This window comes from Drosophila tropicalis, unplaced genomic scaffold (assembly GCF_018151085.1).
Source record: "Drosophila tropicalis isolate 14030-0801.00 unplaced genomic scaffold, ASM1815108v1 contig_845, whole genome shotgun sequence".
In the NCBI taxonomy this organism is placed as follows: Eukaryota; Metazoa; Arthropoda; class Insecta; order Diptera; family Drosophilidae; genus Drosophila; species Drosophila tropicalis.
In genome coordinates, this window is record NW_027173338.1 from 1,722,201 (window position 1) to 1,744,880 (window position 22,680).

Sequence of the window (22,680 nt, forward strand, 5' to 3'; positions counted from 1 at the left end):
ACACAGACAGCCACCCACACACGTGTCCTAAATCATGGTAAAAGCACTTGGAATAGTGTAAGATTTTGAAACGACTAGTTGATGACTTTTATGGTTGGCAGAGTCCTATCTACTACACTTAATGGAATACATCAAGTGGAAGTATTTTAATTTAGTCTATTTGAAAAAACGGTTAAGGAAGAGGCTAAAGCAAACAGATATTTATTGCACTTTCGACATTTATGGCGTAAAAAACTAAATTTTCTTACTGAATTTGTATTTCATTTTCGAAAATGTTTTAAAAATTTGAGGATTTATGTTTTGTAGAGAAATTTTCAATCTTTTAAATGAACATGCTCGAGCTCATTATGGGTGAAATCAAAAAGGAGCTATTCCAAGAATCACCAAGTTCTTTTATCAGCAACTTTCTTAATTTCTAATCCCTCTACAATTAAATTTAGTTTTCTCAAAAATATCCTCGAGCCTGTTCATTTGAAAGATTAAAAGTCCTTCGTTCAAAAGGTATTCTTATAAATTTAAGCCGAATACAAAAACAATTCCTTTAAAATGAAAAAAAAGTAATTGTGTTTCCCTACTACTAAATATCAAACGATTTTTTAAATTTGTAGTTTCTTTAGAACCTTTGTTTAGATTTCTTAAGTTTAAAATTTTACAAAAATGAAACTAATATAACTTTCTCACACATAAACACAAGACAAGTTTACAGTCTAGGCCTTTGGAGTGAGCTTTTAAATATTTAATGAAATCAAAGTAAGCTCTTATGGTCTGTTACATGCCATTCGTCCAATCTAATCTACCACCTGTCCAATCCCCCCACTGCTTAACGAGCCACCAGCGACAGTTCTCATTCCCTTGAACGCAGAAAAAAAGAAGAGAAGGGCAAAAAAAAATTGCACATAAAAATTGCAAAAGCTGTGCGTTGGTGGTTGGTTAGATTTTGGTTTCAGTCTTTGGTTTTGGGTTTCGGTTTCATTTTTTTTCTTATTTGTGGCCTTCTGTAAAATTCAATCGTACATTCTGCTTTGCAAGCAGGCATAACACCTGCTGATGATGAGTAAATCTTAAGTGCAATAAAGAAAGCAGACGCTACAATGACAACAACAACAGCAACAAAATCCAAAGTACGTGCAGCTGAACCCAGAACCAAACCCAAAGCAACATCATCAAAAGGCAACTCGAACACAGGAAGGGGGCGTTTCACTTACTTAGCGGGATTTTTGGTCGTGTTCAAAGTTTGCCATTCTTTTAAGTAGGTATATATGTACTTACCTTGCTATATACATATACTTACACCTACATACATAGTTAAATATGTACCTATACTATATATATACCTAGATATGTGTATGCAAGTGTTGGGTTTTTTCTTTTCTTCTTGTTGTTTTGCTCTACTTTAACGTTAAATCGTAAATTTTGCAAAAATGAAAACTTTTTGAAGCGCCTACGTGACGCACTGAAGCAGATTTCTGTTTTTCCGTTTTTTGTTGTTATTTCTTCCCCGCATTCTTCCTGCTTTCTCCCTGCTCTGTCTCTTTTAACTCAGGTATAAAAAGTAGTTCACTGGATTCACAGCACAAAAGTTACACGCTAAAACTCGACTCACAAGTGTTAAGTGCGTTTGGTTTAGCTAACGTAAAAAAGGTGGCAGGACCAAAGGATGAAGCGGGACGGCGCGCGGCATTGAGCCAGCTAGTTAGCAAAAAGCCTCTGTGCCGCAGCTGAACTTTTCGAGATGCCAAGAAAATTGCAAAGCTATTGCATGGAAGAAGTTTTTGCTATGGAAACAATGACCCGAGGAGTTTAGTTGTTCGCCAACTGTTTAAAAGGGTTTTCTCGTGAAGTTTTGTATTTTTTTCTTTCTTTCCTAGAGCAAAGGTCGTCGCGTTTTTGCAAAAGGTCAAACGATTTTCAACACTATTTCGGATAAAGATATTTTTTACTATTGCAAAGAGAAATATGCAATAAATTTCATTGCGCTATCAAAGTAAATTTTTTAAGTGATTTGGCAGTAAATTTTGATAAATTAATTGAAGGGTATTTTACAAAAAAATATTTGTGTAAACATTTGAAATTTGGTAAGTAAAATTTTCCAAAATCTTTCTATTTGGATGCCTTATAAATCATAGCTTGCAAATAACTGTTAACCGTTTTTTTCCTTACGCTCTGTTCGCGAGAACAACCGAAAAAAATCATACTTTCTCGCTCTCGCTCTGAGCAAGACCCTTTGGTTGTTTTCGATTCGGTTTTCGGTTGAGCGCTAACAGTTGAGCAATTTGCTTATCGGTCTTTGAGTGAACAGCGCGTAAAGAGTGAAACGATTCACGCTCACACAGTGAGGCTCACCAAAAGACCGATTGACTGAAAAACTCAACGCAAACGGTCTTTTCAACTATTTGTCTTCTTTTCGATGCACAGTGGTACGTTGTGTAAAATTGCAACATTAAATTTCACTTTAGATCTTCTTGAAAAAATTGTATGTATTTCAGACTAATTTTTTGTTTAGAACAGGAATAGTTTTATTTTTTTAAGTATTTTATTTTGAATTAAGCTTAACAACTAATAATGATGCACTTTTTTATTAGTTTCACGTCCCATTTTGTTAAAATCACTGTGCTCAATCGAAACTCACAAAGCAAATTGACGCATAAAACCCACGAAACTTGACATACACACATACATGCGCAAAAGACTTTTTGAATCGTCGTTCAGAAGCAAACGGTCTCGGAATGAGCAGAGCAAAAGAGAACAGAAAAAAGTGCTCTTCGACTGAGCGCGAGCAAAATTTATTTACGAACAATCCAATCGGTTGCTCTCAGACCTTTTGCTCAAAGTCTCAGTGAAGAACACTTATTTCGCGACAGTGTGAAACGGTTAACAGTTATTTGCGAGCTATGTTATAAATTTAAAAACACTGCTTTAATAAAAAATAATAATGGAATTTTAACCAGGATCATCCTTGTTTTAGTTTCAATATACAGAAATAGGTAAAATATTTTCTAAAAAATTAAAGTAGTTTCTTAGTCGTAGATCACGTTTACGACTTGTTGCACAAATTAATTTGAAAATCACCTTTAATTGCATTAAATTGTATTCCATACAAATACAGAAATGCGTTCAATTTGTTAGAAAAATAATTAAAAGCCTTTTTCAATAAAAAAGCATTTAAGTTCGATTTCCAAAACAAACAAAAACATAATTTCAATTAAGTAATATTTATTAACTTTGCCCAAAACTGTAAATATGTGATTACATTGATGTGAATGTTGCCAAAGTTTCAAATTATCAAGAATTAAAATCCTCAAATTAAAATTGTATTGACATTGGCCTCTTGTGCTTTGCAAAGGACCATAAATTCCTACGAAAACTCGTGCTTCCTTTTCAAATGTGAAGTCAGGTAGTCACCATTTTCGAAAAGTTTTTTGCATCTTCGTACGCCGCATGGAAAACCATTGCGTGTATCGCATTTGCTGAAATGAATCACATATTTCAAGTGGCAAGCAAATGCGGACAAACAAATTGGGCACTTCAGGATCTGACTATGCTTCTTTTGAATATGAGATTGAAGACTTTTAAGCGAACTTACAGTTTTGCCACATTGAGAGCAATCAACTGCATCTTCATTAGCTTCTGGGGATGCTGGTTTAGCTTTTTTAAGTGGCATCACCTCGTGATTGATGCCATCAAAGCATTCTTCAACTTTTTTAACCTCTTCTATGATTGAAGTACTCTTTGATTTAGCATCATAAAATAAGGTGTTATCAAGTTTCCGTTTAACAATTTTATATTTGGGTTCATTGTTCAAGTGCAAAATTTGCTGTTCTATAAATTCGCTTTCCTTTGGCTTTTCAATAGATTTAGTTGGAGATTTCTCGTTACTTGACGAACATAAAGTTTCTTCATTCTTCAAGTCGATATTGTTTTCTGGCTTAGATTTGTTTTTCTTGAAGAGTGATGATTTGCCCACCTCTTTGGAAACTTTTTTAGGAGAGCATTTTATTTCCATGCCATGTGGCAAGAAATGGTCTGGGGTTGTGGATTCGCTTTCCGTATGCTCTTTCAAAGATTTAAATATAGTTGGCTTCGAACTAAAGTTCTTCTCAATGGACTGAACTATTTTTGGCTTCTCAATTTGCTCTACACTTAAAATCTGAACTTCATTGTTTCGATAAATTGGCTTGTCCCCATTGTTAATGTCTTCGAGTGTAATTTCATTTTCATTTTCTCGAATATCCTGAAAATTACAAACAGGATTGATGGTATGCTCAACCAGTTTTTGCATGACAACTGGAACACTTGAGGAGGACACTTCCTCTGCGAGATGTTTAGTTAATCTTTGCTTTTTCTTTGTCTTCTTTTCCTGACTCGTGGTTGTGTTTCTTTGATTAGTTATGTCATGGGTTAACAAATGTGTGGATAGAGTCTTCATTAAGCCAAACGATTTGGGACAGACGTTGCAGAAAAATATTCTCGGACGTTGCAGCTGGTGCACAGATTTGAGATGTTCTTTTAGTGACTCTGCTCCCTTGCCCTTAAAGTCGCACAATCTACATCCAAAATCTCCGACATACGAATTGTCAACTTTACTCTCTTCTTTGGTTAGATGATCTGAAGTAAGATCTACCACTTCTTCTTTTTTGGATGCTTTGACATAACTAGAGTCAATAGCCCCAAATAGCTGCACAAGAGATTGATTCTCTTTGGGGGTATCATTAGATGGCAAAAGTTGTACAGCTTCTGCAAGATCTATTGGAACTGCTGGCTTACATTTTTTGGGATAAGATGACTTTGCGTTCTTCTTCAGATTGACCAATTGCATATCGTGGTTAAGCTCTTCTTCTTCGTTTTCATTTTGGTCAAGTGTTTTCGTCTTCTGCAAACTCTTGTCGATCAACTTTTGGATTTTCTCAATTAAGGATGCTGCCATTATTAATTTGGAAGCGCAAACATTGCATAATTCAATACGAAAGTTGGGCGGCAACTGGAAATTATTAAAATTCCATTTGATTTACTATTTTAAGAGTGACTAAAATTCGAAAAGTCTCTACTTACGCTGAAGTTTGACACAATTTGAAGCAAGTCATTTATTTTGCGACCAGCAATCACTTTTGTCTCCGTATAAATTGGACTTGAAGTTATTTCAATTTTGCAATAGTCACAAACAAATTTCATGGCAAAAGAGATATTAAATGTAAATTAAGCTCTTTTAATCAAATGACTAGACTGATTTGTCTCCAGGGTTGCCACATAAAGTTATGTCACGTCAAAATGGTATATCGATTTTGAGTATACTGATAGTTCTTGGTATTTTTGTCATGAGGTGGAAATCTTATCGATTTAAAGTTTTTATCGAGGGTGTTCTTATTAATTGTTAATACTTTAAAATGGCAATTTCGTGTTGTCTCAAAGAGTTTATAAAGATCATTTATAGTCAATCATAAGTAAATGTATGGCAAATTAATTTAAATCATTTAATATATTAACGATTTATATAAAATGTTATTCTCCTTCTTATTCAACGTAGAACACTACTTCAATGACAACAATACTTTATATTCCACATGAATTAATGTGGGGATGGTATGGTAACGCTGTAAGGCCAGACCTACTCCCGAAGCAGCTGATCGACGAGGTGGCAAGGAAAGAGAAGACGATGTGGCAAGGCAGAGTTGAAAAACGAGGAGTCTGGAGAAAACAACGAACGAGGAACGACGTGTGTGTGTAAACGATGCAAGAGCATTTCATTTAACCTTTTAAATTTGTTTAAAATCAATTAATTAATATATCTTAAATATAATAATTTCCTAAATAAAATAATAATATAACAACAATTATAATTCTTGTGGGCACAAATCCCACATTAATGCGTTTTGTTAATAAACCAACTGAATTCATTTATGTCCGTCCCACGATACTCTTTTTATCTTCAGAGCACTTAAACCTTTTACACTTATCTCACAACAATTGTAAACAAAGTTTGCCACTAGACGGACATAAGGGAAAGCAGATAAGTCTTACATAAATTTATCCCATCCATTAGACGCAAAAGCAAAAGTCCTAAAAGTATGCTCTCATTTGTCCACAAAACTTGATCCCACATATTAAAGCTCTTAAAAATCATGCATAAGTCATAAAAAACAAGGATGCTAATAAATATTTACCCACAAAAGCGACTTTTTCCTTTCGCATTTTTTATGCGAATTCTTAAATTTTTAAATTAAATTGCATAATTTAAGGGGGAGGAGATTTGCGGTATATAGAATATCTACGTAACATTGGATTACGAAAAGATCTGACTCCAAAACAAAACAGAAGATTTTTGCATATTTTACTTAAATATATAAACCATTTTAACGATTTACTGCGAAATTTTCTTGCATTTTATGTTTCTACGTGTATAAGTGTATGTGTGTGTGTGTGTGTGTGTGTGCTTAAGTAAGCATGTGTGCGTGTGTGTGTATTCGTATATATGAAGGCCCTTGACCAAGTAACCATAAAGCATGAAGCATGCTGCAAATAAGTAAGGCTAGACAGTCTTATGGATAACGTAAGAGTAAAGAGCGGCTGGGGGAAGGGAAGCGAACCAGGGGGGCTGATGATGATGGTCAGGAGACTCTGTGAGCCATATGAGCTGAAAGCTTCCCAACCATCTGCAATTCATGCTACTTCTCCATCGACTTTTACTCCTTGCCATGTTTCGTGTTTCATGTTTCGTTACGTTTGCGTTTTGAGTGGGTGGTTTATTGAAGGGATGGAGTAAAGTGTGGACTTGGGCGTGGGCAGAAGTGGAAGCGTCGCTCATAGCAGGAAACATGAAATTTTAATAATGTTTATAATGCCAAAAGGATTTGTTAGTTGACGCTGCACACTGTGAACTGCATATATAAATGCGAGGTTAGCTTGAAAATATTATTTGTCTCAAACTTCTAAATCTAAACTAGTTCTCATTAAGGTGATTTTTAAATTGCCTCTGTATTCAGCTATTAGATATTTTTTTCCTATATTTGTTGATTAATGAAATCTTGGCATAATGGGGATATATAATCACTGAATAGACAGTTGGTTAACATCTGGGGATATAGCTCAGTGGTAGAGCATTCGACTGCAGATCGAGAGGTCCCCGGTTCAATCCCGGGTGTCCCCTTGACTTTTTTGTTTTTGGTTGACTTTTTATATCCTCGTAAAATTTATGGAGGACCCAAAAAAGTATGCTATACCAAAAGTAAGAGGCTTATTTTAAGAGATTAATTTCCGCCATATTCATTTCATCACATCAAATGTTGGTTATTTAAACAATTTAATTAAATTGCTAAAAGGATTAAACTATTGAAATGTCTTTCTGTTTTAGCCTAATGGAAAGTGCATTAGTTAAAACGGTATGGTTAACCCTCGTTATTCAAACACAAGTGGGTCGATGTTCATGTGCTGTGTGTGTTTACTTGAACGTACATTGCCATTAAGCGTGGTCCTTACTGCTGCTGGTTGCTGGCTTCTCTGCTTCAGTTGGCTTTGGCTGCCAGCTGAACACTGAGCAATGCAATGACATATTGCACAACTGCACAAATCCGCAAACAAACTTTATATGAGTGCCAAAGGATAAGAACAAACAAGCTGCGCTTGCAGCAACGTCATTGACATATATATTTTTGAGCCCAACCAACTACGACGGCAGCGACGGCGACTACAACGGATACGGATACAGCGAGTTGGACAAACGAATTGGCTGATGTTGCTCGGTTGACCCAATCCCAAACCCCAACAACAACCTGGTGGACAGGCTTGGTGGACAGACAAACACATACCATAACATTGCAGCCACTTGTCAAACTGTCCCAGCGTTAAGTCAACATTCAAAGAACAGATGACTCTCTGCCTACTATAATATGTATGTACATATATACCGTATCACTATGTATGTTTATAGATAGTCGATATGGTGAGACAGCCATGCTGTTATTTCTGCACTTCCACTTTTGATATTGAAAGCGACTTTGGTCAGTTGCTGAACGCTCGTTCAATGAACCGCATGATTTTAATGTCGGACCAGCCCAAACATTTGGTCGTGTTATTAACTCCTGAGCTTTGCGAACCCTCCCTCCGCCATCCTGAAAGTATTATTAAAGCCTCGGTGAGCATGCCCTTAGGGAAATTCGAAGGGAGAATGAGAGAATGGCAGATGCAAATCTCTGTTGCTGGGCTTTGGCGGTTGCCTCAAGTGGAAAACTGTTTGTTCTGGTGTTTGTGTTTGTCCCTGTATTGAATTTCTCATCTCACGATATTTGATATAAAATTTAATTAGGCAATTGACTGGAAAAGGTACTATAACATTGGAATACGTTTACCAAATAACATTTTCATACAAATATAAGCTTTCTCATATCAAGTATTATTTAAAGTAAAGTTCAAATTCTTATATATATCATTCGAGCAAACTCTCAGGGAGTAAGATTTCTTTTACGATTTTTTCAGTTATTATTTGATACATAATTGATTTTGATTTCTCGTATAAATGTGTATCTCATTCTCTTTAACAATAGGTGAGCTTAATTTAGAATACTTTTGAGTATTTTCACTCAATATTTTTGAGTATTGGTAAATAATACTTAGTGGAATCCAAAATATTTATTCTATTCTAGGTTAATTTGCCATCTAGAAAATGTACTTACATATGTAAATGAAAAAGTTGTCTTGAAACCCAAAAAAGTATGCTACACTTAATTCAATAGAGGATGATTAACGATTCTATTTAGTCAGCAGTCAGTTCTGAATTTAATTTAATGTTTTTGTGACCAATTCCAATCATCATTAGTTTTTAAAGTTTTCTAGAAAACGGACGGCCTGGTTTGCTGCTTATGTACATATATTTCTTCCTAAAACGCAAGCTAAATTATTTGATTGTATTTGAATAATATGTAAATAGAGAAAGACTTAACCGATCATAGGTCTGACTTATTTTTTTAACTATATATACATATATAATATGATTTATCTATATTGTAGTTAGTTATATATACGGGGATATAGCTCAGTGGTAGAGCATTCGACTGCAGATCGAGAGGTCCCCGGTTCAATCCCGGGTGTCCCCTTTGATTTCTTTTTTGACTTGTTGTCATTTGATAAAAATTTGTGTTAAATGCCCAAAAAACTTTGCTGAAGAAATAAAAAGACCAATATATTATCTATTCTCTGATGGCACTTCAGACTTGTGAAAATAATTGTTTGCTATTTATTTATATTTATTGATAATCAAGATTTCCCTTCAATATTTATGTTGTTGGACAAAAACTTTAAATTACAGAAAAACGTAATAAAATTAACAATTTTGTTACATTCAAATTTCATTACCAATTATGCTGAGAGCATTTCGAAATTCAAAACTCACTTCTAACACTCTACTTATCCTGCTACCCGCCCGATTCGACCATCTCTTTTTTTTTTTTAGTCAATATCATAAATTTCACAATTTTATCTTTTTGTCGGCTCAATCAAAAGCTTTAAAGCCCCACTACTCCCTCACATCCACACTCCATTCTCGAATCATACCTCTTATTTTATATTTTGCTAACTTTTGCCCATTTTGGAGTCCCATTCCCATTTCCATTTCGACATCACTTTGCTGCCTCCACACACCGTCTCCCTTGTTTTGTGCCGTTGCAAAACAAAGCAATTTCCTATCTATCAGATTAAACTATAAATTTCATAAAGTTGACTGCATATTCACGCCAATCGAAACGTAACGAATTTAAATGGCCAAACAGCCAAAGCTTTGGCCATTGCCAGGGAAGAGACAAAAAGTCAAGAGGCCAACCGATAACTGGCGAAACGAAGGGCCGTGGGCCAAGGGCATGTGACTGCCATGTTGGGGCGGAGTGGGATTGGATTGGATTGGGGTGGGGTGGCATGTGAGGGAGCAATCGAAATGAAGCTTGAAGCGATTTCAAAAACTCAATGGCTTGAATTTTATGACTTTTGGCTGGAGAGTCGAGAACAGCGAGAGAAAAGGCATGGGGAGAATGTTGGAGAAAAGTGTAAGAGTAAGAGAGAGAGAGGCGCAATTTTTGGTTATTAGTTTTTTTTCCCTTCAGCTTCTGTTCATTTTGCTGGCGCTTTATACTCTTTGCTAAAGGGTATATACAGTTTCAAAAAGGATTTGCTCTTGAACATTGATATTTGAGGAAAGAAAATGTTTATTCTATCAAATTATGTTTTTTACATATAGCGAAATGATTGAAAACCATAGAAAAATGGTTTTACAAAGGTATATCTAAAGAGATACCTTAAATATCAAGTTTAAATTTAAAAACGTACACATTTAAAAACCAACAAATTATTAATTGGAAAGGATATTGAAACATCACTATCTTTCAATTAACTGTTCCCTTAGACTTTTTGTCGTTCTTTTTTTCGGTGTGATGTGTTTTGTTTGCATTTGTGTGAACTCTGGTTATTGGTGGTGTTGTTGTTGTTGTTGTTGCTGCTGCTCTTGCGGCTATGCCTCGACATTATCGACTTTTTGTCAATGGGGTTTGGTGTGGAAGGGGGAAAGGGCACGTGCTTCTACAATAACCATAACCCAGACAAAGATCCTTTTTGCCTTTTTCAGCCTCTCATTCCCTGACTCATTGTTTTTTTTGATTTTCTGGAGGCTTAAAACAACGCGGCTAATTATCAACCCAGAAACTCATTTCCTTTGCCTTTCTATTAACAAAGTTCAGCATTTATTGTTGTTGTTTCTGAGTTTTTGTTATTATATTTTACATATACATGTATATGAATTTGTATTTTTTGTTTGTCTGTTATTGCCACCAAAAGATTCCTTTTACAAATTATCAACAACAATTTTTCCTCCCCGTTCTGTATTCCAATGTTTTTCCATTTAATAAAATCGAATCCGACTTCCGTCCGCACTTTGATTAGGAAAATTAGCGACAAACGCGGCATCGACTCAGCAACGAGATGGGGAAACTAAGTGCGGCAGGAGGGAGCGGGCCAAAAGATTGCCGTCTGTAAGGGTGGCCCGCCCCCAAACTTTTCGACCAACTTGAGCGTTGAGTTAATTAGCAAAATTGTAACGCCAGATAGAATTTGAAGAGAAGTTTTTAAAGCAATTTACAAACGTAAATTTTGTAACTTTTTGACTTTTCTGTATGAGAATACATTAAAGGGTAGAGGGTTAGGTTTTTGAGATGATAACGTGCGGCATAAGGAATGGAAAAGAGAGGGCGTATTAGGAATATTTCTACCTTTCTCAATTTAAGTCATTTTTAATTTTTATTTAACATTGAAAAACAAATTCATAAATTTTAAGAAGTGTTTATAAAGTGTTTCTGAAGTTTTATTTTAAGAAGAGGCATTAAAAAAGCGTTAAGTAGAAAATGTATCTTAAACATTTTTATGTGAAAGTTAATTAATACTAAAAGATGTAAAAATATGATACTTGAGTCTGGTTTTGATATTTGATTTTGAGCTATACATACATATATAAATCTTTGTTACAGCCATAAGTTTTGCTTAGCCTTGCTCAAATCTGCCTTTTATATATCAAATAATTTCTAAACCATTTCTTCCATTTTGACAGACAAAATATCTTTATAAAAGATTCAGTCTAAAATCTATATTCTGGGGTGAATATTGACTTATCGAGGATTTAATTTACTTTTATTCGATCTTTAAGTCTCAATATATATGGATATAATGTAAGTTTTCATGTATGGGGATATAGCTCAGTGGTAGAGCATTCGACTGCAGATCGAGAGGTTCCCGGTTCAATCCCGGGTGTCCCCTTTTTTGTATCTTTTTATTTTTTGTTTTTTAACAAACGGTTTCTAAAATTTCATGAATAATTTGAAATTAATGTTATTTACAACTTCATCTATATGATTTCTTGGTTTTATAGTTTAATTTCAGTTAGAATAAATATAATGGCATGGAGATATCTAAGCAACAAAACGATTTTATACTTATGTGAGGACATCAACCACGTTAAACCATTTTACATTCAAAAACGACTTAAAAACTTTTTGATAATGAACTATTGCTGTTTAAGTACTTATATACTTCAAGCAACTTTAAGTACTTTTGCTTTAAATGATACAAAACTTTACTTTGTGAAATAATGATCCTAATGAAAGGAACTCCAGTCTCAATAAACTTCAACTCGAAGTAGTGTAAGTTGTTAGAGAAAATTGTTGAAATTTGCTCATCTCTAATTGTTGTTAAGTTGCTTAAGATGATGGTGGGAGAAGGCGTGGCGTTTAGCGTAAGCAAAATGCTTGTAATTTGTATATGATAAGTCATTGACAGAGATAGAGTGAGTGAGTGAGAGAGAAGGAGAGGGGGGTTTGAAAAACTTGCAAAATTGTTGAAATGCTCTCGGCTATTAATTTTAGCTTAGTTTTTTGTTGCTCTTGTTGTTTTTGTTGGTGGGGTTCTCCCCTTCCATTTGGTTTTTGTTTTTTTTTTTTTTTTTTTTTTGGAATGCTCTGCAACAAAGTCAGAGAGATGAAAGCCAGGCAAATTAAAGTCACAGTCGGCCCCGCCCACTCAATTATGCAGAACAGAGACACATGTACATACAAATACACCCATGCACACACACACACACACACACACAGACACACATCGAAGGCAAGGGTATTTTTGTATTTGTATTTGTGTTTGCTTTGTTGTTAAATATTTCGTTTCCGCTGGCACAAAAGTTGGCTTTGGCTTTTGTTGGCGGTTGGTTGGAGAGGCAAGAGGAAGTGGTGGCGGGTGAAGGTAGTAGGGGGCAACAGAGCCGTGTGGGTATGCGAGTGCTTGGTATGCAAAACGAGACGCTGGCAGTGTCAGGAGTTCTTGTCCTGCGTACGTAATAGTTGCAGCAGACAGGATCTTCTCTCCACATGGAACAGGAACAACTTATGCCTCGACACTTGTGTGTAATATTGGGTGTAGTTGTAGTTCCTGTACCTCTCGTCCTTTTCCCCTCTCACGCCTCTCTATCTCCATTTGCTTTTCCTCACTCCATCTCTATCTCAGTCTGTCGTCTGTAGCCTTGGCACGCACACTTGGCAAAGTCGAAAATTCAATTTCCTGTTTTTCGTGTACATGTATATAGTATATGTGAGTGAGCAAAATACACACACACTTACGACTCTCCCTTTCCCTTCACTGTCTCGTTATTCTTTTGCAACACCCTTCTCGGTATATTTTTTTTTTTTCGTTGTACCCTTTTTGGCGTTTTGCATTGTATTAGATTTGCATTTTGCATGCCCAGCGTGAAGTGAGTGAGTTTGTGCAAAAGCCACAGGCAAAAATGGGATACCAAGATCTCACACACGCGAACCACTTCCGGCCTGATGCGTGTGCTCCTGTTTCAGCTCCAGCACTGGGTCTAGCACCAAGACTGGTGCTTCTCCTCCCTGGAAGTTGGCAACGTTTGCCAAAACAATTGTTAGCTCTTGACGCTAAAGCGTCTACCAGAAGGCGTCATCGCTGCACTTTTCAATGCAATTTTTGTATTAGAAATTCATTTCACAGCAAACAATGGGCGTGTCAATGGGAGTTGGCTAGAAAGGGTTACGAATGGTATGGCTTAGAAAGGTTGCAGGCATTTGGGTTGTGGCACCAGCTGAGTTGGTCGCCGCATGTGGCGTTCGTTTGCCAAACGGAAGCTTTTCCTATCAGCACGTCCTGGGCACAATGCAAAGAGTTGTCCTTCGAATGCAAAGAATTGTCGTGGATTTAAATTTTGTCTTGTCAACCGTAAAGAGAGGCAAGAGCCTTGGTCTTAACTCGATTTCCCCATAAATTTTTGCCATTGTAAACGGAGGCTGTATTTTATATTTTTTCCCCCCGAAATTTGGTAGATTTAAAATTTCATATGTAAACTGAAAATGTAATTAACTTTTAACTTAAGAATAAACATTAAATTAATTAATTTTACATTTTTAAAGTCAAGTTGTGGGTATTTGGGTATGGGCATTATTTGAGCGGATTCTGATTGTGAATTACTTCTAGAGAGAAAGTAAGTGGATAAGTCTAAGAGAAAAATAACTTTTAATAGTTTGCTCTAAGACATTAATTACCCTCATTAATGTGTGATCAATGATTATTAAGTAAATTCAAGTAAGTTAAAGTTATGGATTGCAGTCATCATCCGCATTGAAAAAATTATTCCTTTAAACTATTTCCTTAGTACTTCTTTATTCGATACTCTCGTTTTTTTCTTTGTTCCAATCTTAATCTAGTAAATTGTAAATTCAATATACATATATGTAATTGAAAGTGTCTTGTTTTCCAATTTGCTTCTTTAACTTGCAATCCACGAGGTTTATATATATATGGATGTATATAAAAACTGCCTCAATTTATTTCGATTGTTGTCTTTTAATTAACTGAGACAGAGACAGTAGAAATCAATTTATTTATTTAGCTTCTGCAATCTCTTCAACGGCTTTTTAGTTTTGGGGAAGCCTCCTACCTCCCATCTGGGATAAAACATGCTGCGAGTGAAATACAAATTCCAATGAAGAACTCACATGAAATCGAAGCACTCGTGCATAAGTTAACGGTGGCTGGAAGTTTTTTAATATCGCTAGAACCCGTGGCGAAACTCCAGTTTACCGAAGCCAGCACTAAGGTAAATGACAGTAAATGATGGAGCTTACTCCCCGGCTTGCCATCCCCATTACCAGTTTCGAGTTTCGGAGCTTCGGCTTCTCATGGCCAGTGACAAAGTAAGACTGCTTACGTGACCCTCACATGATTTCAAATTCCATGCAGGTAAAAATTCTTCAGCTTCAAAGATTGCAGCTCCATGAAAAAGTGAGAAAGCAATTCAGATTACTGCAAAAAAGAAGCTGGACATGCTATGGATCTGCGGGGAAGAGACGAATTGGAAGAGGACGGCAGATGCAATGAATTGAGCATAGAACAGAAGCTACTGAAGAAATATGAAATATAACTGCGGCAAGTTCGGTAGCGAAGGAACAATGCCAAGCCAACACGAGAGAAGAGCACGTGCCTGGCCCAGTCTTTGGGTATTATCTTTACTCCCCACCCCTTCTCCTGTTCCTTTCGGGGTTTCTCTATGACTTTTTCGATTTTTATTTTCTTTTTTTGCTGTTGGTATGTCCTGGATTTGGCTTGAACGTATTATTCATCATCATCGACAGCAGCCAAACCAGTCCAGCCATTAGCCGCTCGTGCTGCTGCTGGTGCATTTTCAAATTGCAGTTAGAGCAGAGCTGAATTTACGCTTGAAATATTTGGCCATTGTTCGCTTGGATAAAAACTATAATACTACAGCTTGTAATACGTGATGGTGATTTACCGACATTCCATCCCCACTACATCCAACTCCCTGTCTCTGCCATCTCCATGTGTCGTTGTCATTTGCTGGGTGTAATCAATGAAATTGTCACATAATTATGAAAAAGCGAACGCTTTCCACTCTCTTCCACTCTTTCCACCTTTACACTTTACACTCTTGCACAATGTAATGCATTTTGCCCTAATGGAAAAGAGTTCTTTTATTTTGGCACTGCACTAAGAACTAATTAGCATCCAACTGAAATGGTTGAATTATTACTTCTCTTTTTTGGCAATATCTTTCAGCTTAACATAATTTATGAAACACTTTTATATATTTTTGAGTGCTTCACAAGTTTTTTGTTTTTTCCCTCACAGTTAGAGTTTTTATATAGAGAAGAAGCGAAAATAGTTCAAGCTTAAAGAATATTATTTTCATAAGCATACAACTCGGAAACATGTACAAGAATAATATATTGAACAATGAGGACATTTATTTAGAGTTATTACGAGAATCACAATGTTCTCTTAGCAGTCAACTACAATAAGTCACTCTTTTATACTTCAACGCTACAACTAAGTGGAAATTATAACTAAATCCAAAAAAAGATAAAAGTATGGCTTACAATTCAGGATTTCATTCAATGACTGACCTTTTTTTACACATAACTTTTAAGAATGCATATTTCGTTTCTTTTCCAACGTTTAAATTAAATAATAGGCCTTAAAATATCTCACTCTTCTTATTAGTTTTTAAGTTTAGAGAAGATCCAACGAATACATTAAACATTAAAAGAAATGTCTAAAGTGTTTAAGAATAAACATCGTGTTCATCTGAAGCGGCTTCACCAAATCAGATGCACTAAAGAAAACATAATACAACTGTACTTTTGTCACAAACAAGTAATCTAGCATATGACTAGAATTACAATCAGCCACACACATTGTAGAAAAACACTTGAAATTCTAAACTAACCCAAAAGATCACAACGGCAGGATGTCAAGTGGCCGAAGCCGTGCCCAAAATAATAATAATTTTCAACCCCCGAAATCTTGGGTTTGAGTCTCATTAGGATAAGATATTTTAAGAACAATTGTTACCTCCTAGAGCCTAAGATTCCCTATATAAACTCAATACTTGTGTTAATAAAATCAGTTCATATTTTGAATTCAACGAATGAAGATTGGGTTATTCTTCTCCTCCGGAATCCCTATTCATAAAGAAATAAAGAATCTTTAAAAATATAGACTATTATGAGGATAAATCAATTAAAACATATTATAATTAACAAAATTTAAACTTCACTGTGGTAAAAATCCCCTGTTGTAAGTAAGAGCTTGAAATTGAAGTCAAGTTTATTTTGAACCTTTTTCATTATATGTATCTAATACCTACCTAATAGCTAAGCTAAATGAATAAATTCTATATAGTAAGTAACATATCGCGATCTTATTGATTTGATATGCTTTATTCACAGTGTTTAATTCTTTCTTTCCTTACTTTTTTCCCAAATGGATATACTAAACAAAAAGATGTCCATTGGTCATCAAGTATACCCCTTTGTAAGAGTACAAAAATAATCAGATTTTAATCTTTTGATTTTGAATTACCAATTACTGCCATTATAATACAATTGAACGTTATTGTTTATGATCTTTTGAAAGGCTTTTAGCAAAAATTTTCATTAGGAAAACATCTATCAAAACACACATACACAACAAGCAAATGTACAAATTGCATACTATAAATATATAAATTCCACTAAAAATGACAAAACAATATAAATAATTGGCACTCGGCTAAAATATACATACGCACACACGCACACAGTCACACTTTGGCTAGAGCTAAAGTTTTATGAGGGGGGATTCCAGGCGCATATTAATACTTATGTATGTATGTATATGTGAATGTGTTTCGGAGGGTAAAAACAAGGAATGAAGGAGAAATATTTTTTGCATGCGCTGCACAAACAAAACGTATAAATTCATGAGCACCAAAAACGATTTAGTTAAGCCGCTAAATTGCCTAAATTCGATGGCAAAAAAAAAAAAAAAAATACCCAAAGCAAAACTGGAAAATCAAGCAGAGTGCTAATGGGGGAAAGAAGAAGCCTGCGGTTAGAAGAGTGTACTTTAAGAATTGAGGTAAGACAAGAAAGGGGGCAGGTAGAGGCAGTAAACGCAACAGAAATATTTGAAGTGAAATATTTTTGCCACACACTCACATAGACACTTACACATAAATAAAATAAAAGGGCACCAAGGCAAAGGCAAAGGCAAAGGCATAAAAATTTCATCGATTTCCGGTTAAAGGCAAATATTGTAACCATAAATATGAGCTGACTATAAATATCAGAGGGCAACCCAAAGTGTGTGTGTGTGTGTTTGTGTGTGCGTGAGAAGGATGAGTTGACATGGGGTTGTACATATAAGGAGTATGCGAGTTATGGGCGTGGCGCTTTCACGCCAATGTGGCGATAATGCGATTGCTTTTGGCTTTGGATTTGCTGCGCGCGATTACATTTCGATTTGATTTCGATTTGCAGCCAACGGCGGAGGCAACGGCAAGTCGACATTTTCATTTTTTGTTATTTGAAAATGTTTTTCTCTATTATTTGCTCTGGCAGAGACAAAATTTAAATTGTTTTTGCCAGAGGCTTCAAACAACAACAACAACAACAACAACAATGGCAACAAAGTCTAAATAAAACGAAACGTGACAACAAAATAAATTTACTTCTATTTTTCTTTTTTGGCAACGAATTCTGTATGAGCTTTTTGTTCAATCAAATTATTTATGCAAATAAAACGAAAGTTTTTGTAAAAAGAATTCATTTCTCACACAGTTTTTTACTCATTATTAATTAATTTTTTAATTCAAATACTTTTTTTTTTTTTTTGTATTTGTTTACAATGGAAATATTTTTCCGTCTTTATGGTGACATTTGATTTTTATTGAAAATATAGTTACTTTTCAAATTAGTTTTAAATTATTAAAATAATAGCAAAATACATTTGAAAATATAAAAATAATTAAAGTCTTAACTTGTAGAAAATAAGTTTTATTTATATTGTTTTTATTTTTTACATGTTTTTTCCAACTTTAATCTGTTTGATAGGAAAAACAAGAAATTATATCTCATAACATTGAAATTTAAGAGTTATTTTTTTGAAAAATATTATGCAAGTTTTTAATAGGCATCGAAAATAATGTTATTGAATACTGAAATGAATCCATATTTGTTTAATTTAGGCAAACTTTTTTCTGAGATTTTCTAATAATTGGTTAATCAAATTTAGTGAATAAAATTATCATTGAATATTAGGAAACATTTTTTATACATTTTTTTGCACTTTCTGTTTAGAAAATTTCAATAAAATTTATCAACCAAAAGAAGTTTCAATGGATTTTAATCCATCAACTAAATTAGTTCAGTTTAAAAGTAGCATGTATTAACTTAGTACTACAAAATATCAAACGTTAAGAAAATTGGTTCTAGAACTTGCTGTTCTTTCAGTTTTTTCCAAACTCTTATAAATTAATCTTTGATAAAAAAACAGTTTGTCCAGATTTTTGGAAAAGCGCTGATTGAAACGCATATACCCCTACATTATTAGGGTAGAGCTAAAAAAAAAAAGTATAGATGAGAAAGGCAAAATTACGCCTGCTTTTTGGCACGCATATTTGTTTACCATTTGGCTTGTGCAACAAAAAGCTGCCAGTTTAATGCTATTTTTATACTTTTAGGCAAATTGCAAAGGCTGCCAGGCAATACGACTAAGTGCCCGACGGCCAAATCTCCCATTCATATTTATGTTGTTCAGCTTAGTATTTGTGTTTGCATTCGTATTGGTTTGTGTGTGTGCGTATTTATATATAAATTGCCGTTGTTGTTGTTGGTGGTGGTGCTGGTAAACAACATTTTGCAATTTGGCTATACAAATTTTTAAGGCATTTTGCCATTGAATGAAAAACATAACCCCAGAACGTACAGTCTCTGAATTAAAATCATCTTCAAATGCATTTGTCAATGGCAATGGTATTTTCAGTTTTCCAGTCACACACTCTCCGCATGGCCATTGTTTGAGCTGGTTGCATTGTCATAAATCAGTTTTGCACGCAACTCAAATCCATCTCTCTCACTCTCTCTCTCCCTCTGTCCAACTCACATCTCACTCATTCTCCATACTGTGCTTTCTCTTTCATTTTTATAGAACAAATATTTGAGATGAATATACGTCTAAAATGAAAAAGAATCATTTGTATGCTGTAGTTGTTTAGAATATGCATTCATTGGAAGTTTTGTCGGGGTATTATGAAAGATACGATATTTGATTGCTTAATACACTTGCAAAAAGAATAAATACAAAAGCCATTGCCAAATTGTTAGCTTATCTATTTCTTTTTGAATTTAGACGATTAAATTGCATGAGAAAAATAAATCTATACTTTTAGATTTCGCTTTCTGTTTAAGATTTCTTTTAAATCTAAAACTTTAAGAAACTGCAAAAAGGCAACAAGCCAAAATCTCAAACCTAACTTTTGGCGTTTCTTACTAGGATAACTTCACAATCTCGTTAAGGACCAAATAAACCAAATAAAAAATTATAAACATTTCTTTACAAATTAAATTGATTGGAAGACAGTTAATAATAATAATTATGAAATTGCTATTAATTACAGATAGTTTGAAAAACATAATTTGATGTCACCACCACAAGATTCGAATCTCAAAATAATGGTCGTTCTTTAGTTAAAAATTTAAAATTGTTTTAATATTTAAAGAATTTTATAAATATTGTTAATCCGAAAGCTAACGATATTGGGCATTACAGTTTGTTTGCAAATATTTACAAGAATATTTAATATAATCAAATAAACAGAAAAAAAGTGTTGCCTACTTTTCTGGTTCCAAATTTCAGGCTTAATGGCTGTGTAGGGTTGCCATGGAAATGGGAGCCTGTAGTTCTATTGTTTTCCACTCACCAAGTACAGAGCATATCTATATGCCTGAGGGCAAATAACTTTCTTTATTAATTTTTTACGTAGGGCTTTTGGCCCTGCAGGTGTTTAATTACACATACGCCGTGTGGACTTACATGATTTTAAATGACTTTAAAGCAGCTAACTATGAGCATATAGTTTTACACGTATGTACCATATCGTTTTAATAACTAACATTTAATAATCAAACATTTCATGTTTCCCCTCACCTAACGTATGACTCTTCCTTCACAAAGACCACAAAAACCTCGCCGAAGGCTTAAAACTGATTAAAATGAATGACATTAAGCGGCAGGCATATTTTAATTATTTAATGCTAATTAATATGTTTTGTAAAACCACAGCAGCAGCAGCAGCAACAACAACAACAATTACAAGAACAGCTGCTAGCTGTTAACTTATCATAATGAGTTTTGCATTTAATTTCACCGAAGCATGCTAAGCTCTGTTGACAGGCATATAAAGTGTATCTATATCTGTGAGATACATGTGGCAAACTATTGAGACAGACTGTAATTAATTTGTTTGTTGACTTGGCAACCCACGCTCACATCGGTTGCTTTGCGCCAAGGCAAGGGCGGGGCCGGGGTTCTCCAAATAGTATTTGATGGTGGCAAAGACGATGGTATATGTGTGAGTAATTTGCGGGCATCTCATCAACTTCTTCTTTTGCATATCTCACAGCTGTCAGAGAGACCGAGTGCTGTTGGCTTACTTTTTGATGCAGACAAACAAAAGACTTAGATGTGAAAATTTAACAGAAAATTGGAAAACCAACGAATCATCAAGATGTTCTCGGAAGCAATTTCAATACAAAAATGTTGCAAGTTTTCTTCATCAGTTTGAGTTTTATGATTTTAATATGTTTATTTTAAATCATTATTTAAATACCTAAACTTAAAAATAATTAAAGAACGCTAAGTCTTATTCTAATTTCAAGGTTTAACGAGGTTTAAGTCTTCTAAGTTTAACAAACAGAAATCGGCAACAGGGTTTAATGATGTAAGATATTTTATGGAACATCCCAAAATCCTTGTCGCTCTCTCTCTTTCTACTATTTTCTCCGTTTTTTGTGGCCTTTCACCCGTCTCATCCCATTTCATCTTCAACTGATTTATGCTGCACATTAATATTTTAATGTCTTCATTGCGGAACGTAGGCAGAAAACAAAAAACGCCAAGTCCTTCTCGTACTTGTGTTCCATGCAATCCATTAAACGTTATCAGCCAGTGACACAGTCAGCAAAGTCACTTTAGACCCACACACACACACACACACACACACATATACATAAAGAGACGGCCAACCCACTTAGATTCGTTTACTCACTCTTCACAAAAAGTCACCCGGTCTACGCACATTTGTCTTGTGCCCAAGCAGAGGTCTAAACTTTTCTATGGGCTATCTCTTAACTACAAAAACACACTGAATGGCGACAACAATAATAGCAACAACAACAACAGCAACTAGTCAACTACAAGAAATACTAGAGACTAGGCAGAGAATGGCAGAAATTCAATTATACCAAATCGTATGCAAATGAGTTTCGGGTTACAAAACGTTAAACAGCAACACAAACTGACAAAAATACAAAAAAACGAAATCAGAAACTGAAATAAAACGTTTTTCCATTTTCAAATTGCATTTCTTTCAAGGCAAAAAGTTTTCTCACATACTTGGGACTTAGCACCTACACACATGTTTACACCAATCTCTTTTTCCATGTCTCTCTCTCTCTCTCTCTCTCACACTTCTTCTCTCACTCTCTATTTGTCTCTTGAATCGCCATGCTCCTTGTCCCATTAGCTGGCACTGCCATTATTCAATTTTCATTTTGTTATTCTGCCTTGTTTGCAAATTCAATTTACGTTTCTAATTTAATTTTGCATATTTTTTTTGGTTTTTTTGTCCGTGTGTGTTGTTTTCAACGTTGGCAACAAATTAGAAAATAGAAAAATATTTTTGCTAGCGTAGTTTTTATAATTAGTTGAACAAAATAATGCCAGCGCAGTCAGTTTAGTATATGTACATATGCATTCTAATTGAGACAGATATTAAAGTTCCACTGATATTGCCAACGGTTGATTTTTGGCATTCTAATTAGTTTTGTTAATTGTTTTTCAATAACTAATTAAATGGAAATATTGCACTTTTATTCCATACAGTCATATTAGAAATTGTAAATATAGTTGAATCATTATATGTGAGTTTAAATTTTGAAAATTTAAACATATTATTTGCCTTATATTATCTACATATAAGCTACCATAGAGAACACTTTAAGCAAGAGTCGAGTCAAGGATACTTTGCCCTTTGAAGTTTGGAATAAGCAGTTTAAGACTTAGATTTTTAAAACGTATAAAGAAATTTAGAAAGGAGAA

General features: G+C 34.7%; 1 protein-coding gene and 3 non-coding genes across 4 annotated transcripts; 3 read left to right on the top strand and 1 right to left on the bottom strand.

Annotated features, from left to right (window-relative positions):
• Positions 1-3,390: 3,390 nt before the first annotated feature.
• On the bottom strand, positions 3,391-5,176 carry LOC137580674 (zinc finger protein indra-like). Its single transcript, XM_068294788.1, has 3 exons — positions 5,050-5,176; positions 3,886-4,978; positions 3,391-3,467 (listed from the first exon to the last, which is right to left on the bottom strand). Exons 1-3 carry the CDS (start codon positions 5,167-5,169, stop codon positions 3,391-3,393), a joined length of 1,290 nt encoding a protein of 429 aa, XP_068150889.1. The 5' UTR covers positions 5,170-5,176.
• A 1,893-nt stretch (positions 5,177-7,069) lies between these two features.
• TRNAC-GCA (transfer RNA cysteine (anticodon GCA)) lies at positions 7,070-7,141 on the top strand. Its single transcript has one exon. It is a non-coding gene; the product is annotated as a tRNA-Cys (tRNA).
• A 1,870-nt stretch (positions 7,142-9,011) lies between these two features.
• TRNAC-GCA (transfer RNA cysteine (anticodon GCA)) lies at positions 9,012-9,083 on the top strand. The gene has a single exon. It is a non-coding gene; the product is annotated as a tRNA-Cys (tRNA).
• Positions 9,084-11,709: 2,626 nt separating this feature from the next.
• Positions 11,710-11,781, top strand: TRNAC-GCA (transfer RNA cysteine (anticodon GCA)). The gene has a single exon. It is a non-coding gene; the product is annotated as a tRNA-Cys (tRNA).
• Positions 11,782-22,680: the final 10,899 nt, after the last annotated feature.